This window comes from Pleurodeles waltl, chromosome 6 (genome assembly GCF_031143425.1).
Source record: "Pleurodeles waltl isolate 20211129_DDA chromosome 6, aPleWal1.hap1.20221129, whole genome shotgun sequence".
Classification (NCBI taxonomy): Eukaryota; Metazoa; Chordata; class Amphibia; order Caudata; family Salamandridae; genus Pleurodeles; species Pleurodeles waltl.
The window spans coordinates 1,118,236,280-1,118,254,058 of record NC_090445.1 but is presented as its reverse complement, the minus strand read 5'-3'; the positions used below and the strand labels follow the sequence as shown (position 1 = coordinate 1,118,254,058).

The 17,779-nt window shown below is 47.9% G+C and overlaps 1 protein-coding gene across 1 annotated transcript in view; it reads left to right on the top strand.

Annotated features, from left to right (window-relative positions):
* VWA5B1 (von Willebrand factor A domain containing 5B1) overlaps positions 1–17,779 on the top strand; it is a 917,148-nt gene that overhangs the window by 296,915 nt on the left and 602,454 nt on the right. The window contains exon 2 of the mRNA XM_069242250.1: positions 17,120–17,296. Within this exon, the coding sequence (XP_069098351.1) occupies positions 17,158–17,296 (139 nt within the window). The 5' untranslated portion in view covers positions 17,120–17,157. The remainder of the gene's footprint in view (positions 1–17,119; positions 17,297–17,779) is intronic.

The window sequence follows — 17,779 nt, the reverse complement described above, 5'->3', positions numbered from 1 at the left end:
CCTGGGGGGGACTCCCACAAAGGTGGTCAGGGTTCCCAACAGAAGAAAGAGGGGGGAGATAAACTTACAGATAAGGAACTCTCTAAAGGCCCCCAAAAGAATTCCCAGGGAGGGGGTGGCAACCCTTCCTTTTCCAAATTTGGGAAAAAGCCAGGGACATTTGACAAGTCAGGAAAATCTAGCCCCAAATGCATGGAGTGTTACCAATATGGTCACTACAAAGGCGATCCACAGTGCCCCAAGAGGGCACCGTCCACTACCGGACAGGCACCTGGGTTGACTAGTGTAGCACTCGGGGGGAGATGGACCCAACTAGCTTTGGGGAGCAGGTAGAGATTTCCCTAGTGTCCCTGGGAGAAGGAGAAATGGTGCCCAAGGCCCACATGCCCAGAAATACTTCCAAGTACCGGCAGTGGGTCACCATTGATGGGCAGAGGGTGGAGGCTCTGCGTGACACAGGAGCCAGTATGACTACTATCAAGAGTCAGCTGGTGTCAGCAGAGCAGATAATACCTAATACATTCCACCAGGTCAGAGTAGCTGACAATCGCGAGAGTCACCTACCGGTGGCTCTGGTTCCCTTTGAGTGGGGGGGGGTCTCTGGTACTCTGAAAGTAGCTGTGAGTCCTGCCATGCCTGTAGATTGTCTGTTAGGCAATGACCTTGAGCACACTGCTTGGAAAGAAGTGGAGCTCAGGTCTCACCTGGAGATGTTAGGGTTACCTGAGTGGGTCTGCATGACCACACGGTCCATGGCTGACCGAGAGGGAAGTCAAGGGCATCTGGAGCCTGGAACGATGGCCCAGAGAGCTGCCAGGAGGAGGGACCAGGGGTGCGGGAAACCGGCCCCAGCTGTTCCCACCGTGGCTGACGGGGCTCCTGAGGAGGAGGCTTCCGAGCCAACTGGGGAAGACATTGCCGCCCTAGGTGACTTACCTGAGCTTGCTGGCTGGCAAGTTGAGGGTGGACCCACCAGGGAGGAATTCTGCAAGGCGCAGAAAGAATGTCTCACTCTAGAAGGTTTGAGGAAACAAGCCTCAAACCAGGCAGCCGGCGACGCCTCTGGCGATCACCACCTATATTGGGAGAATGATCTCCTCTACAGTGAGCCTAAGGTTCCGGGCTTTGGGGCAGCACGTGTGCTGGTGGTCCCCCAATGTTACCGAACCTTCCTACTGGGTCTGGCTCACGACATTCCCCTGGCAGGACATTTGGGGCAGGGCAAGACCTTTAACAGGCTTGTCACCCACTTTTATTGGCCCAAAATGAGGACACACTCAGACAAGTTCTGCAGATCCTGTCCTACCTGCCAGGCCAGTGGTAAAGCAGGAAAAAGGGTTAAAACCCCCCTGATTCCACTTCCTGTCGTTGGCACCCCCTTTGAAAGGGTGGGCATCGACATTGTTGGTCCCTTGGACCCCAAAACTGCCTTAGGCAACAGGTTCATCCTGGTTTTGGTGGACCATGCCACCCGTTACCCAGAGGCAATCCCTCTAAGGATAGTAACTGCACCGGTGGTGGCCAGAACCCTGATGGGGATATTTACCCGTGTGGGATTCCCCAAGGAAATAGTGTCTGACAGAGGCCCTAACTTCATGTCTGCATACATGAAGTCTCTGTGGGATGCGTGTGGTGTAACTTACAAGTTCACCACACCCTATCACCCCCAGACGAATGGTCTTGTGGAGAGATTCAACAAGACCCTGAAAGGCATGATTGGTGGCCTCCCTGAGGCCATGAGGCGTAAGTGGGACGTCCTCCTACCATGCCTTCTCTTTGCTTATAGAGAGGTCCCCCAGAGAGGGGTAGGGTTCAGTCCCTTTGAACTTCTCTATGGGTACCCTGTCAGGGGACCCTTAAGCATTGTCCAGGAGGGATTGGAGAAAGCTCCAAAGACACCCCCTCAGGATGTGGTCAGCTATATGTTGGCCCTCCACAACCAGATGACCCGCTTCTGGAAAGAAGCCCAAGATAACCTTGAGGCCAGTCAAGAGGTGATGAAACAATGGTATGACCAGAAGGCCACCCTGGTAGAGTTTCAACCTGGAGACAAAGTGTGGGTAATGGAGCCAGTGGAGCCCAGAGCTCTCCAGGACCGCTGGTCTGGCCCATTTGAAATAAAGGAGCGGAAAGGGGAGGCCACTTACCTAGTGGACCTCAAAACCCCTAGGAATCCCCTAAGGGTGCTCCATGTGAACCGACTAAAAGCTCATTTTGAGAGGTCGGAGATCAACATGCTTCTGGTCACAGATGAAGGAACGGAAGAGGAGAGTGAACCTCTCCCCGACCTCCTCTCTGCCCAAGAAGGTGATGGGTCAGTAAGCGGGGTCATTCTGTCTGACTCCCTGACTCTAAATCAGAAAGGAGACTGTTATGAGCTGTTGGAGCAGTTCTCCCCCCTGTTCTCCCTTACTCCTGGGCTGACCCACCTCTGTGTTCATGATATTGACACCGGTGACAGTCTCCCTGTGAAAAACAAAATTTACAGGTTGTCGGATAAGGTGAAGGCCAGCATCAAGGAGGAGGTCTCCAAGATGTTGACTTTAGGGGTCATTGAGAAATCCAGTAGTCCCTGGGCCAGCCCAGTGGTATTGGTCCCTAAGGCTACTGCCCCAGGTGTGAAGCCAGAACTCCGGTTCTGTGTGGACTACCGGGGTCTCAACTCAGTCACACGGACTGATGCTCACCCCATCCCCCGAGCTGATGAGCTCGTGGACAGGCTAGGCGCTGCCAAGTTCCTGAGTACGTTTGATCTTACTTCAGGGTACTGGCAGATCGGCCTAACTGAGGGGGCCAAGGAAAGATCCGCATTTTCAACCCCGGATGGCCATTACCAGTTCCGGGTGATGCCGTTTGGGTTGAAAAATGCCCCCGCTACCTTCCAACGGTTGGTTAACGGGGTCCTAGCTGGCAAGGATGCCTTCTGTGCAGCCTACCTGGATGACATAGCTGTCTACAGTTCCAGCTGGGAGGAACACCTGCTTCACCTCAAGGAGGTGCTTCAGGCCCTGCAACAGGCAGGCCTGACCAACAAGGCCAGTAAGTGCCAGATTGGGCAGGGTTCCGTGGTGTACTTAGGACACCTAGTGGGTGGTGGCAAGGTGCAGCCACTCCAGGCCAAGATTGAAACTATCAAGGCCTGGCAACCACCCCGAACACAGACGGAGGTGAGAGCCTTTCTAGGCCTCACAGGATACTACCGCCGATTTGTCAAGGGCTATGGTACCATTGTAACACCCTTGACAGAACTCACTTCCAAGAAGCAACCTAAGTTGGTGAATTGGACAGAGGCTTGTCAGAAAGCCTTTGACGCCCTGAAGGAAGCCATGTGCACGGCCCCCGTACTCATGGCCCCTGACTACTCCCAGGAATTTATCGTGCAGACAGACGCTTCAGAGCATGGCATAGGGGCAGTCCTAGCACAGCTGAATGAGGAGGGCAGAGATCACCCGGTAGTCTTTATTAGCAGAAGGCTATTACCACGGGAACAGAGGTGGAGTGCTATTGAACGAGAAGCTTTTGCTGTGGTCTGGGCACTGAAGAAGCTAAGACCCTACCTGTTTGGGACTCACTTCCTGGTTCAGACAGACCACAGGCCCCTCAGATGGCTCATGCAGATGAGGGGTGAGAATCCAAAACTCTTGAGGTGGTCCATTTCCCTACAGGGGATGGACTTTACGGTGGAACATCGCCCAGGGGTTGACCACGCCAATGCTGATGGTCTCTCCAGGTACTTCCGCCTTAGCGATGAGAGCTCCCAGGAGGTCGGGTAGCTCTCCCCACTTTCAGCTGGGGGGGACACATGTTAGACCTGACAGCCTTAGGGTAGTCACCCCTAACTTTTTGCCTGCCTCCCTCCATTTTTTTGGACACTATTTTTGCTGGTTTATAGACTCTGCGCACTTTACCACTGCTAACCAGTGCTAAAGTGCATATGCTCTCTCCCTTAAAACATGGTAACCTGGAATCCTACCTGATTGGACTATTAATTTACTTATAAGTCCCTAGTAAGGTGCACTTTATGTGCATAGGGCTGGTAAATTAAATGCTACTAGTGGGCCTGCAGCACTGGTTGTGCCACCCACTTAAGTAGCCCATTTTCCCTTGTCTGTCTCAGGCCTGCCATTGCAAGGCCTGTGTGTGCAGTTTCACTGCCACCTCGACTTGGCATTTAAAAGTACTTGCCAAGCCTAGAACTCCCCTTTTTCTACATATAAGTCACCCTTAAGGTGTGCCCTAGGTAACCCCTAGGGCAGGGTGCTGTGTAGGTAAAAGGCAGGACATGTACCTGTGTAGTTATATGTCCTGGTAGTGTAAAACTCCTAAATTCGTTTTCACACTACTGAGAGGCCTGCTCCCTTCATAGGCTAACATTAGGGCTGCCCTCATACACTGTTGAAGTGGCAGCTGCTGATCTGAAAGGAGCAGGGAGGTCATATTTAGTATGGCCAGAATGGTAATACAAAGTCCTACTGACTGGTGAAGTCGGATTTAATATTACTATTCTAGAAATGCCACTTTTAGAAAGTGAGCATTTCTTTGCACTTAAATCCTTCTGTGCCTTACAATCCACGTCTGGCTGGGCTTGGTTGACAGCTCCTTGTGCATTCACTCAGACACACCCCAAACACAGGGTACTCAGCCTCACTTGCATACATCTGCATTTTGAATGGGTCTTCCTGGGCTGGGAGGGTGGAGGGTCTGCTCTCACACAAAGGACTGCCACACCCCCTACTGGGACCCTGGCAGACAGGAGTAAACTGAAAGGGGACCTGGTGCACTTCTTAGCCACTCTTTGAAGTCTCCCCCACTTCAAAGGCACATTTGGGTATAAAACAGGGCCTCTGCCCTACCTCATCAGACACTTGCTGGAGAAGAAACCTGAACCAGAAACTACATCCTGCCAAGAAGAACTGCCTGGCTGCTCAAAGGACTCACCTGTCTGCTTTCTACAAAGGACTGCTGTCTTGCTGTTGCCCTGCTGCCTTGCTGAACTCTTGTCTGGCTGTGAAAGTGCTCTCCAAGGGCTTGGATAGAGCTTGCCTCCTGTTCCTTGAAGTCTCAGGACCAAAAAGACTTCTTCCTTTCACTTGGACGCTCCGTGCGCCGAAAATTTCGACGCACAGCTTGTTTCGCGGCGAGAAAAACGCCGCACACCGACGCTGATCAACGCGACGCTCTCGGGACGATCGAGACTTCGACGCACAACCTCGCAAGGACAACGCCGCCCGACTTTCCAGGAGAAATCGACGCGACGCCTACCGTGAGCGCGAAACTTTGACGCACGGCCTCGCAAGGACAACGCCGCCCGACTTCCGAGGAGAAATCGACGCGACGCCTGCCGTGAGACCAAAATTTCGACGCACGGCCTCGCAAGGACAACGCCGCCCGACTTCCAAGGAGAAATCGACGCGACGCCTACCGTGAGATCGAAACTTCGACGCGCAGCCCCGCAGAACGACGCGCAGCCGGAAAATAAGCAGGAGAATCCACGCACAGACCCGGGACATCTGGTAATCCCCGCGATCCACGAAAAGAGACTGTCTGCGCGCCGGAAAACGACGCCCGACTTCCCCGCGTGGAAAAGAACGACGCAAGTCTTTGTGTGCTGAGGAGAAATCGACGCACACACCCTTTTTCCACGCATCTCTTTTCCTGTGGCCCTCTGAGGAGATTTTCCACCAGAAACCAGGTACTTTGCGCTTGAAAGACACTTTATTGCATTCTAAAGACTTAAGACACTTTATATCACTTCCCTGTGATATTACTACAATTTCCCATTGCAACTTTATTCTTTTTGACCCACAATTATCCTGATAAATATTATATATTTTTCTAAACACTGTGTGGTGTATTTTTGTGGTGCTATATGGTGGTATTGTATGATTTATTGCACAAATACTTTACACATTGCCTTCTAAGTTAAGCCTGACTGCTCGTGCCAAGCTACCAGAGGGTGGGCACAGGATAATCTTGGATAGTGTGTGACTTACCCTGACTAGAGTGAGGGCTTTTGCTTGGACAGAGGGTAACCTGACTGCCAACCAAAAACCCCATTTCTAACACATCCCATTTAGATTTGGTATTTAGAAGGGACACCGCAAAAACATCCCTTCCAAACACAGAATCGTATGTATTCGCAATTCCGAATTCGGATTCAGTAACATGTTCCCAAATCACAATTTGGGATTCATACAAACCAAAATAATTTTTGTGTGTGCAAAATGCACCAATTCTGCAAATCTGCCCGTTTGCAAGCACAAAGTAGCTTTGTATATACATGGCCTCATATCCCCTGTCACCTTTTTTGTGGGGTTCTCTTTTCGGGATGATTTGCTCCCTCTAATTTTCCTCAGATTTCAGTTGAATTTGTACTGTTCTCAATGACATACTGAGAAGAGCTTCTTATTTTAAAAACCTGTTTTCATATATATTTCATCTCCTTAGTGAACCTATTGGGTCTTATACTTGGAGAAATTTTCCTAACCGCAGTTTCATTTGAAGACATCCAGGAATGTTTCAAAACATTTTTGATCTTTCAAGACCTTCTTCTGTCTTGTTGGCAAAGAATTATGTTCCAGCATTTAAAATGGTGAATCTGAGAGCTTGGTCCCTTTTAGATTTCAGTCCTACACAATTGTTCAATTAATATTGACTTAGCTAGCAAAATCATGTTGACACAATGACAACCTCTAACAATAACTAAGCATAGTCCAAAACCCTAACACCTGTTGTAAAGCTTTTCCATAACCTCAAACCAAACTCCTTAACCCACACTTATTCCTAACTCCAGCCATAACCTTGTGCCTAACGCTAACCCTAAACCTAGCTGTCATTTCATTGTTACTCTTTGCCTAAGAACTAATCCTAACACAAGCTCTTACTTTGCCCCAAACTCTGAACTTTTCAGTAGTTCTAAATATGAATGTGACTCTTACAAATGCCATAAACCTAATTCTAATCATTACATTAACCATAACCCAAATTATCCTTTAATACAGCTAAAGCAATACATTGGCCTCACTGGTTGATAACATATTGTTGTAAATGCTGACTTGAACTCTTTAATGTTAACTTTTAACTATGATGATTGTCTTCAAAGGTATTCTCTATTGTCAATTTCATCTAGTGACATAATCCCCCTGTCTAGGGTTACTACAGAGATAGGAAACTAGCAGGATTAAAATGAGTTAGACACCTCGCCTGGAGAAACCCGGGATAGGAAAGGAGCATGACAACGGAGGTGTTGCATGGATGGATTATTTGAAATACCTCAGAGACTCTTTGACCTGTCAAATGGCACAGTGCTCTTGAAGGCTTCTCTGACCCCTCAACCCTCACCTTTATCCTTTCTAGCAAGAGCTCACAGTTCTCCGCTCAATTTAATCTCATTTAGTACATAGCCTCCATAGCAACTGCATCCACTGACTTTACTTATCCACCCGGACTTGAATATACTCTGCAGTAAGCTCACCCTTGGTCAGACTATGTCTGTGAGTTCCCAACAGTATACTCCCCCCTTGCATCCCACCTCCTGCTAGATGGCTACCATTTTTTTGATTCTGGCTGTTGGACACAGCTCTGCTGAGGGAATTTTCCTGAAGCTTTTTTTTTTTTTTCTCCCAGTCTTTAATGACATTCTGTTCGTGACCTTGAAACTCTGGGCACTTCCACACTGTCTGGCAGTGGGAAAGGGAGTTCACCTATGGTATGATGGGGCAAGTAGGTACATGGTTGAGGTGCTGTACCCAGGAGGGCCCTGTGAAAACAGGTATATCACATTCCTGGAGCAGGTACGACCCAGGCTACTAGGGGGACATGCACTGGGTGTGCCACCCTCTTGAGGACCCCGTTAACCATATCCTGGGCCTATGGCAGAGGTCTGTGGGGACTATAGTGGGCCTGCCCTCAGGATGAAAGTCCTAATGCAGGGTCCAACTATGAACAGCCTTATGCCTTCCCCGGAGGGCCCCGATGATGGGACTTGTGGTAGACGGGGAGAGGACGGGGTACAAAGGTGTACCCTGTCAAGGCAGGGGAGCACACCCATGTGGGTGTCCCCTACCTAAAAGGGTGGTTGAATGCATCCATAATGGTAGGCCAGTCCTCAATTAGTGGCCAGGGGCCATGGGCACCACCCCCCTGTCTGGGCAGGGTGAAGTACATGTGCATGTCCTTCCCCAGAGGGGAGGTGGTGCTGAACAATGTGTGTGGGTACCGCAGGGTGTACACAGAGACTTTGGGGCCTTCAGAGATACTGTTACATGGAATGCCAGGACAGTGGGTGCACACTTACATGATGGAGGATTTAATGTATGTTGCGCCTGGCACAGCTTGCCAATGGGGCACACTTGTCAAGGGGTGCCGGATCATGTAGTGAGCCAAGTCTATGGGGCCTCTACTTGCGTCAGCGCCATTAACATGCCCTAAGTATTGTGTCAGGTTTGGAGCTTGCCAAGGATTTCCAACACTTCAAGTGGGTGGCCCTTCATTGTGGGGACCACTGCACATTGTCTTGTTGGTGTGAAAAGGATCACCCAGTGGGACCCTATGGGGCACACTATTGTCAAGTGCATTGCATTTCTCTTGTGTGAACCTCATGCTCATTGTATGCAGTGCCCTGTTGATTGGCTGTGACCCTTGGAGGTGAGGATGCAACCCAAGTTGTGCTGTACTTGGCCTCATATGGCACGGCTGAACTTGCATCGAAGTGTGTGAGTGGGAGGTCTGGTGCGTAAAAGTGATTGACTTTTAGACAGTGTGCTTCATTCCAGAGAGGTACAGAAACCAAGTTCCGAGTTTGACCAGGCGGGACTAAGGCAACTCTTTCCGAGGAGGTACCGCATTGGGAATTGGCATGTGATTGTGAGTGAATGTACGGTCAGGGCGACTCAGATCATAAGACTCCTGATGTTGTGCCTCCTTTTTGCAGAGGTGAAGCACTGAGCCCTTTTCACGTGGAATAGTAACCTTCTGGGGACACTGGAGTCTTTGTGGCACAGATGCTGCATCTCCTGGTACAGGAGGTGAGAGCCTAGTAACTTGTCATGTGCACTGGTAGTGCTGAGGGCAACTCATGTCACCAAGCCCCCTATGGCACCTCTCTGGTCCGGAGATGCTTAAATTTGCAACTATTTGGTAACATTGAACTGTCTGGCTGAGCTGGGTGTCTCAGTGTCTAACAGCAGCCCCAGTGACCCTCCACCTGTGCTTTGCAGACCTCTGAGTTCACCTCCTGTGGGGAGCTTGAACGTCTCCTTAATTGTTTACCGATTGTTGTTTTTCCCTTTTCCCCATCTTGACCCCGGAACCTTGAGACTGCTGACTGGCCTGAGTGGTTCAGTATCCAGCTACACGGATTGTGGGGACTTCTAGAGTGGGGCTTGTGTGGACAACGTTTGGCACCTTATGTGGGTGCGGGGAGTGACTGTATCGCTTTCCTCATGTTTACATATTGTAATGGTGTCTAACACAGCTGGGCCTCATATCAGGGCGTCTATTGCAAATTGGGGCAGAGGCCCAGAGTTAGATTATACAGGTATTGTATTGACAATTGTATGGTGAATACAACCTTTTTTATACATACACTGTATGTGAAGTGTCCTTTGTGCCTTGCAGCATGGTTGTGGTGGGGAAGTGCTGAGTCTTTGCTTTACACATTTCCTCTGTGATAAGCATCACTGCTCTGTGCCAAGCTACCCAAGGGTGAGCACAGGTTATAGAGTAAGTGTAATCCTTCGCCTTTTACTGGAATAGCAGTTTCTACCTGGCTAGGATCCTGCCTCAGCCAACCAGAACATGCCACCTCCAACAATGCCCTTCTCTCTTTTCAGTTTGGACAAGTGGCAAACACTTACAGGGGAAGTAGAAGGGGCAGACAGGCATGGAGGCAATCTGTGACCCTGATACTATAACAGCATTGGTGTTTTCGAGAGTCCCATGTCCTTGCCTCGCACAAGCTTTTTATAATCTTTTGTTTTACTGACAGTTCCTTCTCTCCTATACCTATGTCTCGAGTATTGTTTTTCCACTCGGATTGTAAGCCTTCTATTTGTATAGGCGTTTCTTACATGCCTCCAATTCTGCCGACCCCATGGCACTTTGTTATTACATTCCACATCTGCACCTTCAGTGTGTTGATGGCAAGAAGTCGACTAGTAAGGAGACTGTGGAATCATATTAGCTGAATAACCCCTGATTAAAGCTTTCAATAATCTCTTCATATAGGCCTTCAAAGTACTAATCATAGATCTTCATTCTCTGGGATCATAATTCTTAAAAGACCACCGTGCTTCTGTAGACTTTGATGTCCTGCAATCAAAATACTGTCAAAACAAGGCAATGATGGGGGCACCAGGACACGAGACTCACAGATTCCTTTATTTTCCTCAGGAATTTTATCCCTCCAGGGTTCTTCAGTCCAGCCACTCCACAATTGTGCCCGAATTAATTGCTGTAACAGATGACATGGAAGACTCTGCCAGAAATCCTGTGGCAGGATCAGACTACTATATTTGCGACAGCAATTGTCTCATTTAGCTGCCCTCTCTTCCTCCTTCATGTGCCCATCCTGACATTGCGAGCACAGCCTGCATGCGAAGAGACTGGCAGGAAGGACATTGCCATAAAGCTTTAATCTGCTTTGGAGCGAAAAGAAGGTTTTTTTCCATAGAATATCTTTATTACTTAGGTCGAATTCTAGAGTTAACTTTGGAGTACCACAATAAAAGTGGTGGGCACCCAAATGAATGAAATGCCAAATGTTTACCACAACACACGGATGTCGGTGTTTGACCAACCATGCAATGGTGTAGACCTCAGAGTGCTTTGGAGGTACTGTAGATAGATGGGTCATAAGGCTATTAATATAAATCATGGTCACTCAAGACTGCGCCTGACTTTCCTAAAGGGCATTCCCCCTGTCCCTCCCCCCCACCAACCAGTGCTTACTTTGTAAAAATATTTGTGCAGGATTTGCTGTTTTATGTAGCATGCCTGGGTTGCTGAATATCAAGACTTCCCAGCCTTTGTTCCACCTCATAACTCTATCCTCCATCTCCCTACATTTACTGCCTCTTTACCTCACTCTTGCAGGCTCTTTTTCATCCCTGATTTGACCCTTTGTCACTGTTTTCCTGTGTCTGCAGGACAACGTCTGATGATGAAAAATACTTGCTGGTCCCCAAAAATCACTGCTGGTACCCAACAATTGCAATCACTGGCTCAAATCAAGCAGAAGCTAATTATCTACTCTGCTTTAAAATGTGGTGCTAGATAGACGCTCACTCTCTTTGCCTTCATTTTGTCAAACCCGCTTTTTTTTCTTCAGTGTGTAGTTTTGCAGTTTTCGTCAGTGTTCTGTGGCGGTCGTAAGGCGGCATCCTGGCGCCACACCAAGCGCCTAAAACAAAACCGCCACACATTAGGAAGCTCCTGGCGCGCTACTCTAATAACTTGTCTAATTTCCAGCCCGCGTGGGCTCCGTTTGTCTCTCCCTCTCATGATCTCACTGGCTCCATTTCTAGTGCAGACACTTGATGCTGTCCTTGACAGGCTCTGCCAAAGTGAGCCGCTCCTCGGAGTCTCGCTCGGCAACACGAGGCAAGTAATGGCACATTTTGACATTTCGTGTTCGGAATTTTTCAGGACCTTTGACAGCTACCCTTTTGAAAGGGCGCTGCGCTTTTCAGCGAGGTTATTTTCATCTTTCTAACCAGGATTCCAGGATGGCAGACGCTCGTGCTGCTGACTCAAGTGCCCGACTGGGGCAGTGCATAATATCAAACAACGTGGTTACAAATACTACGTGAGGTGTGTCTGCATCTGAAGAGAAGTAATCGGGTGGAGCTTGGTCACTAAGATTGGGGGTAGGGAGGTTGAGCTTTAGGTTTTACATAAATCACTGGCATAGAGAGTTAAAACGCATTATAAACAAGCGGGGCGCATGATAGGAGATTTCTAGGCACTAGAAAGGAAGAAGAATACAGATTGGTGGGAGGACTAGGTTGAAGAAAATAAAAATTTTGACAAAATAACCAACATATTTGAAGACTTTCAAAACAGAGGGAGAGAATGCGTGTGTGGGTCTTTGTGTGAATGGAAAAATGGCTTGTGAAATACGACAGACACCTCACCATACCCAACTGAGAGAACTCGTACACAACTATTTTCCGGAAAATACATTTATATGAGGGGTGCAACACCCGAACGCACCCCACCCCCCCACCCAATCTTCGCTACCGGAAGTGTTACTTTTTGCATATAACTATTCTTTGCTTGTGGAGGAAACAGAAGGAGCAGGGAAGGAAGCAACACAGTGGGTGAGAGAGGACGGAAGCATCATGGAGAGCGGGGTCCGAGGCACTACGGTGGGTTGTGGGAGAAATACACAAAATGGGCAAGCGCGATAGATCAATGTGGAGAACCAGGGATCAGAAGCACCCACGTGAGAGAGAACATAATATGGGATGAGGAGAAGCACAGGGGCGAGAAAGCACTGTGGGGGAGAAGCACACAAGAGGAAGCACAACCCAGAATAGCATGTGGGAGAAGCACATGGGTGAGATCAACATGGAGCAGGGTGGAGGTTCGAAGAGAAGTACATGAGGAAGACAGCTGGAAAACATATGCTCCTCATGGAGGGCCTAACCAAAAAGAAACAAAAAGTGGATGAAGAGTAAGTAGTGGAAGCACACAAGTAATGAGCACATGCTCCAGGGCAGGGACAGACACAACATGAGGAAGGAAAGCCCACATAACCAGTATTCGAAGCAGTAATGACTGGTTTATAGGTTGCCTTATTTAAAGCATGGCATGTAATGTGATGAACACTATATTTTCATATTTTTGCTGCATAGCAATTAAAATGTACAAGGCAATCAAATATGAAGTTTAAGCAAATGTGAATCTGCCCAAAAAGCACTTGCTCTCCGGATAACAGCAACATCCTACCAGAGAGTTCCTTTTCAGTGTTCACATATTGATTTCCAATGACTAGCTGACTGATGGATAGATAACTATAGATGATGTGTAAATGTTTCTTAATCTTTGATATGACTTAGCCTTACTAGATACCTAGATGCATAGCTTCAGGTGAGAATAAGTTACTTGAGAGTAAACAGATGGAACGTAGGCCAAAACTTTCGATGAAAACAACAAGCAACTAATGGGTTGAAAATGCTTGTTAAAAAATGAAGAGCTTCTATATGAATTGAGAACCATGTTGAGTGAAAGGGTAGTGGTGGTGATAGAATAGGGTGGTTAAGGTGGTGATGAGGGTGATGTTGGTGGTGAGGTTTGTGGCGTGACAGCAGCGTGGGGAGGGTCGTGGGGGTTTGGGTGCTGGTGGAGGTTAGGGTTTTGGTGGGGATGGTGCTGAGGGTTGTGACATGATAGCGACAGTGGTGAGGGTGGTGGTAGTTAGGGTGGTAGTGGGGGTGTTGAGTGTGGTAGTTAGGGTGGTGGTGTTTGAAGTGGTGGGGTGTTTAGGGTGGTGGGGGTTAGAGTACTGGTGATGTGGTGGTGGTTAGGGCAGGGTGGTGATGGTTAGGGTGGGTTATGGCTGTGGTTAGGGTAGGTTTGGTCAGGGAAGTTGGGAAGGTGGTGGTTGGTGTGGAGGTGGTTGTGGTTGTTAGGATAGTTGTGGTTCTTAGGTTAAGGTGGGGTGGTTAGCATAGGGTGACTGGGGTTAGGGTGTTGATGAGTAGGGTGTTGGTTTTGGTTGTTTGGGTGGTGGTGATCAGAGTGGTGGTGGTTAGGGTAGTGGTAGTGTTGTTTAGGTTGGTCGTATGGTAGTGAGGGTGGAGGTGGTGGTAGGATGGTGGTGGTCAATCTGGTGATTAGGGTGGTGTTAAAGGTGGTGGAGAGGGTTGTTAGGGTGGTGGTGGTTAGAGTGATGTTGGTGGTGGTAAGGGTAGGGTAATGGTAGCTAGGGATGTGATTAGGGTGAGGTAGTTAGAGTGGTGATTAGGGTGGTGGCTGCTTGAGTGTGTAATGGTGTTAAGGTTTTGGAGGTAGGCCATATTAAAACTACTTTAATGTTTTCTGATCGTGCCCAGCAGCACAACTTGTGATCTTAAGGAATATTGTTAATTGCCCTTGTACTCTTTTCTCAATGACATGACAAGCTGTTGTTGTGCAATAAAAAAGTGTCATTTTTAATAAGCTTTAACTACATAACAATCTATCCCTATCCCTTTCACAAATTCCACTTAAAGCTCTTCATGTAGACGAAATCAATGGTGTGGATCTAGCAGGAGGGAGCTGAGAACCGGAGAGGACCATACAACAGAATAAGAAAGTACAATATTTAGTTACCAGTAAAACAAATCCCCCTCACAGGCACGCTTCTATAGAAAGAAACGAACACCCCACGCTCACCCACGTTCAGATTCCCATCCTGCTCTACATAGTGTAAAAATCTCTTGATGAAGCACCATAGGACTTATAGTTTTCTTCTTAGATTGCCTTAGAGCGTCAAATGGTACTGCTCTAAGGCAAATACTGCTCTCTTCATGGACCCTGGACCTCATTAACGAAGGTGAACTTACACTTCCGTGTAAATTTACTATTTTCTTGGTATACCCAGACTAAGCGTTTAAGTTTACTAATAGTAATGTTATGACTATGGAGACTAAGCACATAAAAAGTTAGAACAGGCTGTGTAATTACAAGGTCCTCTGAGCTCCGAATATGAGAGAAAACTCAGGGCTCCTAGCAAACTGCACTTAAGGTTCTCAGTACGCAGCACAAGTTGAGGGCCACTGAATAACACTTGGCTCTCTAGGTTGACATGGACGAGCAGTCCATGGCTTAACTTAAAAGTGGGTGTTTGCTGTAGGCCAATGTAAAGTTCAGCTTTACCATAAAGCATGAACGTCCAGTCAAGTTTGTGTATTTTAATAGAACATCTTAAATATATTTACAGTGTCAAAAAAATTAAATCAAATGGGAGGTACACAAAACTTAATACTACACAATATCAAACACAGTACTAAATGCAACACAATGTGGTAAAACGCCACAATCAGAACATATGTTTAATACAGTACCATAGTGAAACCATGGCTCCAGCTAAACAACTGATAACAAGTAAACAGTTCTAATGATCGCAAAACTTGTCTGATCCTGAAGCTGTGACATACTTAGAACGGCAAAGGCATAAAATCACTTCAAACAGTTTGTATGATGTTTTATAAGGTCCACAAAAAGCTAATGTGCACAGGGGTTTACAAATGTATTCCATGTTACTCAAAATGGACTACTGTTACTTTAAAAAAGGATACCGTCATAGGACGAATGCAAGATTCCCCTCTCAGATCTACCCGTGGGGTAACCCTGGGGCAGAAATCTGCAGACTGAGTTTTCCTAGCAATTATGGATTCTTCTATGAAAAGAAAGCACAACTTATGTAGGAAAAAGCAAATAAAAATGGTGGGGCCCGAAGGTTGCCCAAAACTGCCCACGAGCAATTCCTGTCTGATGAGCACCAGACTGGCACAAGAGTAGGCTCTTTTTATTTCCCATTTTTCATCCACTCCTAACACCACAGCCTCTCTATCACAGCTCTTGGTGGTTTTGACAGTGCATGGAGTCAGAACCTGACTATAAGCAAATGAAAATGGACCACCAGTTACCAGCCCCTTAAAGTGAAAGAGTCTGTAAATTATGATGCCAACCTCTGTCTGAGTGGCTGGCATCCTTACTTAGAAGTAATTTTAACATTGTTTTAAATATATTTGGCACTGGACAAACTCTGAGCATAAAAGCCAGTGCTACGTTTCGGACAACCGAGGACACCCACTTTGTTAAAATATGTTTGGGGCTATTCTTGTGACTTCCTGGTGGTTGGAGCTGAGTCTTCCTCATCCCTCTTGGCAGGAACTCAAACTGATGCACTTCCTGGGGCTCTGCCATTCTGCCTACCTGCCAGCTAAGGATCTCCTTGTGGGAAAACCCCTTTGCTTCCCACAGCAAACTTGAGGAGCTGACTCAGAGTGCCTCAAGGCCCTCTTGAGACCTATCACTTGAGACCGGAGGTGGTGAAAACCTCCCAATTTGTAATTCCGCCAAGTGCGCAAACAGGGTTTACCAAGGGTCGGAAACACTAACCCACTTTTAGTCAGGTCCAATGTGGTTTTAAATGACAAAACAGTGAGACAATAGAGCCACAGAATGTGCCCCATAAATTGGTCTTGAAATTCCACAGCATTTAGTGAACTTTGCCCCATAATTTCGTCCTCCACTCCTGCAAAATTCCTTTGGCTGTCAGTACGGGTTTCTGTGGCACAGAATAAAACAAGGGCCCAGATTTATGAAAAGTGGTGCTGCACCTAGTGCAGTCCTACTATTCTTGCGCCTCTTAGCACCCAACTAATGCCACCATGTGTGCGCCATATTAAATATACAGCACACCATGGCGGTAGTCAGGGGGATTAGCGTCATACTTTTTTATGCTAGTCCAGCGCTTTGCAGGACTGATGACAAAAATGTTGCAAGGCACCCAGAGGCCCATGGAACACAATGGAATCCTCTTTTTAATACCTGCATTTAGCAGGCGTTAAAAAATGGCAAAAAAAAATGTGCAAAGGAATCTTATAGATTGCTTTGCACCATTTTTACGGCCTCCCAGCGCTGGAACACCCCCCCCTTACATACATTATGCCCGGCGCAGGCATAATGTGGCGCAAGGGGTTAGAAAGTGGCGAAATGCAAGCATTGAGCCACTTTGTAAATGTGGCACAGCATTTTTGCCCTTCCAACGCCACATTAGTGTAAGAAAAAAATTACGCTAATGTGGCGTTAGTATGGCGCAAGGCAACCATAAATCTGGGCCTAATTCTCCTCACATACTTGTACAAATACAGGAAGATCGCCCTTTGTTTAAATACACAGGTGCGCATCCTCTCTGTGCTGCCGGTAATGAAAGTGAACGAGGCCCATGCCGGTGCTTATGACTTTACACCCCTGGGATACAGAAGTAATAAGGGCTACATCTGGCTGTTGGGTTGTGTTAATTTGTAAAGAGGTATCCCTGTGGAGTACTGGCTGTGGCATGTGTTGAAGCTACATAGCATGCTGGTCTTTGTTTACCTTCTTCTTTTTCTTCTGTTGCTGGCAGACTTACAGCCGTGACTCCTGCCACATACTAAAAGCGTCATGCCGGGCCTCCTGAACAGGAGCAGCGGTGCCCCCCTCCCCTTGACTGCTTCAGAGATCAGTTCCTGTGTCAGCGGCTATGCCCTGGGGATGACAGCCTCGCTGACCTACAGCAACCCAGAGTCCCAGCCCATTGAAGGTGAGTCACACCAGTAGTCCCCTATGCTCTCTTTCAGTACACATCAGTTCACCCTTCGCTGCCTGCGCAAGATGCTTCCCCAGTAACTGTCCCCAACCAGTACAGCAATGCACGCACCCTCCCTGCCCAAGGAGGCTCCCTTTCACACCGCCTGATCGCTGCTTGCTCAACGAGGATCCTTCCTACACAGCCGGCTCAATAATATCTCTCGGTCTGCCAAACAACGCCTCTCTCCACACTGTCTATTCTGAGGCTTCTCTCCATATTGTCTGCTTAAAAATGCCACCCTCCGAGGTGCCTTCTCGTGGGGGATCCTTTCCATGCTGCCTGCCAAACAATGCCTCTCTCCACACCGCCTATTCTTAGGCTCCTCTCCACATTGCCTACTTAAAAATGCCCCTCTGCACGCTGTCTTCTCCGCGGGTTGGGGGTTTGGGGGTGCCTGCTGAACAATACCTCTCTCCACACTGCCTTCTGAATGAT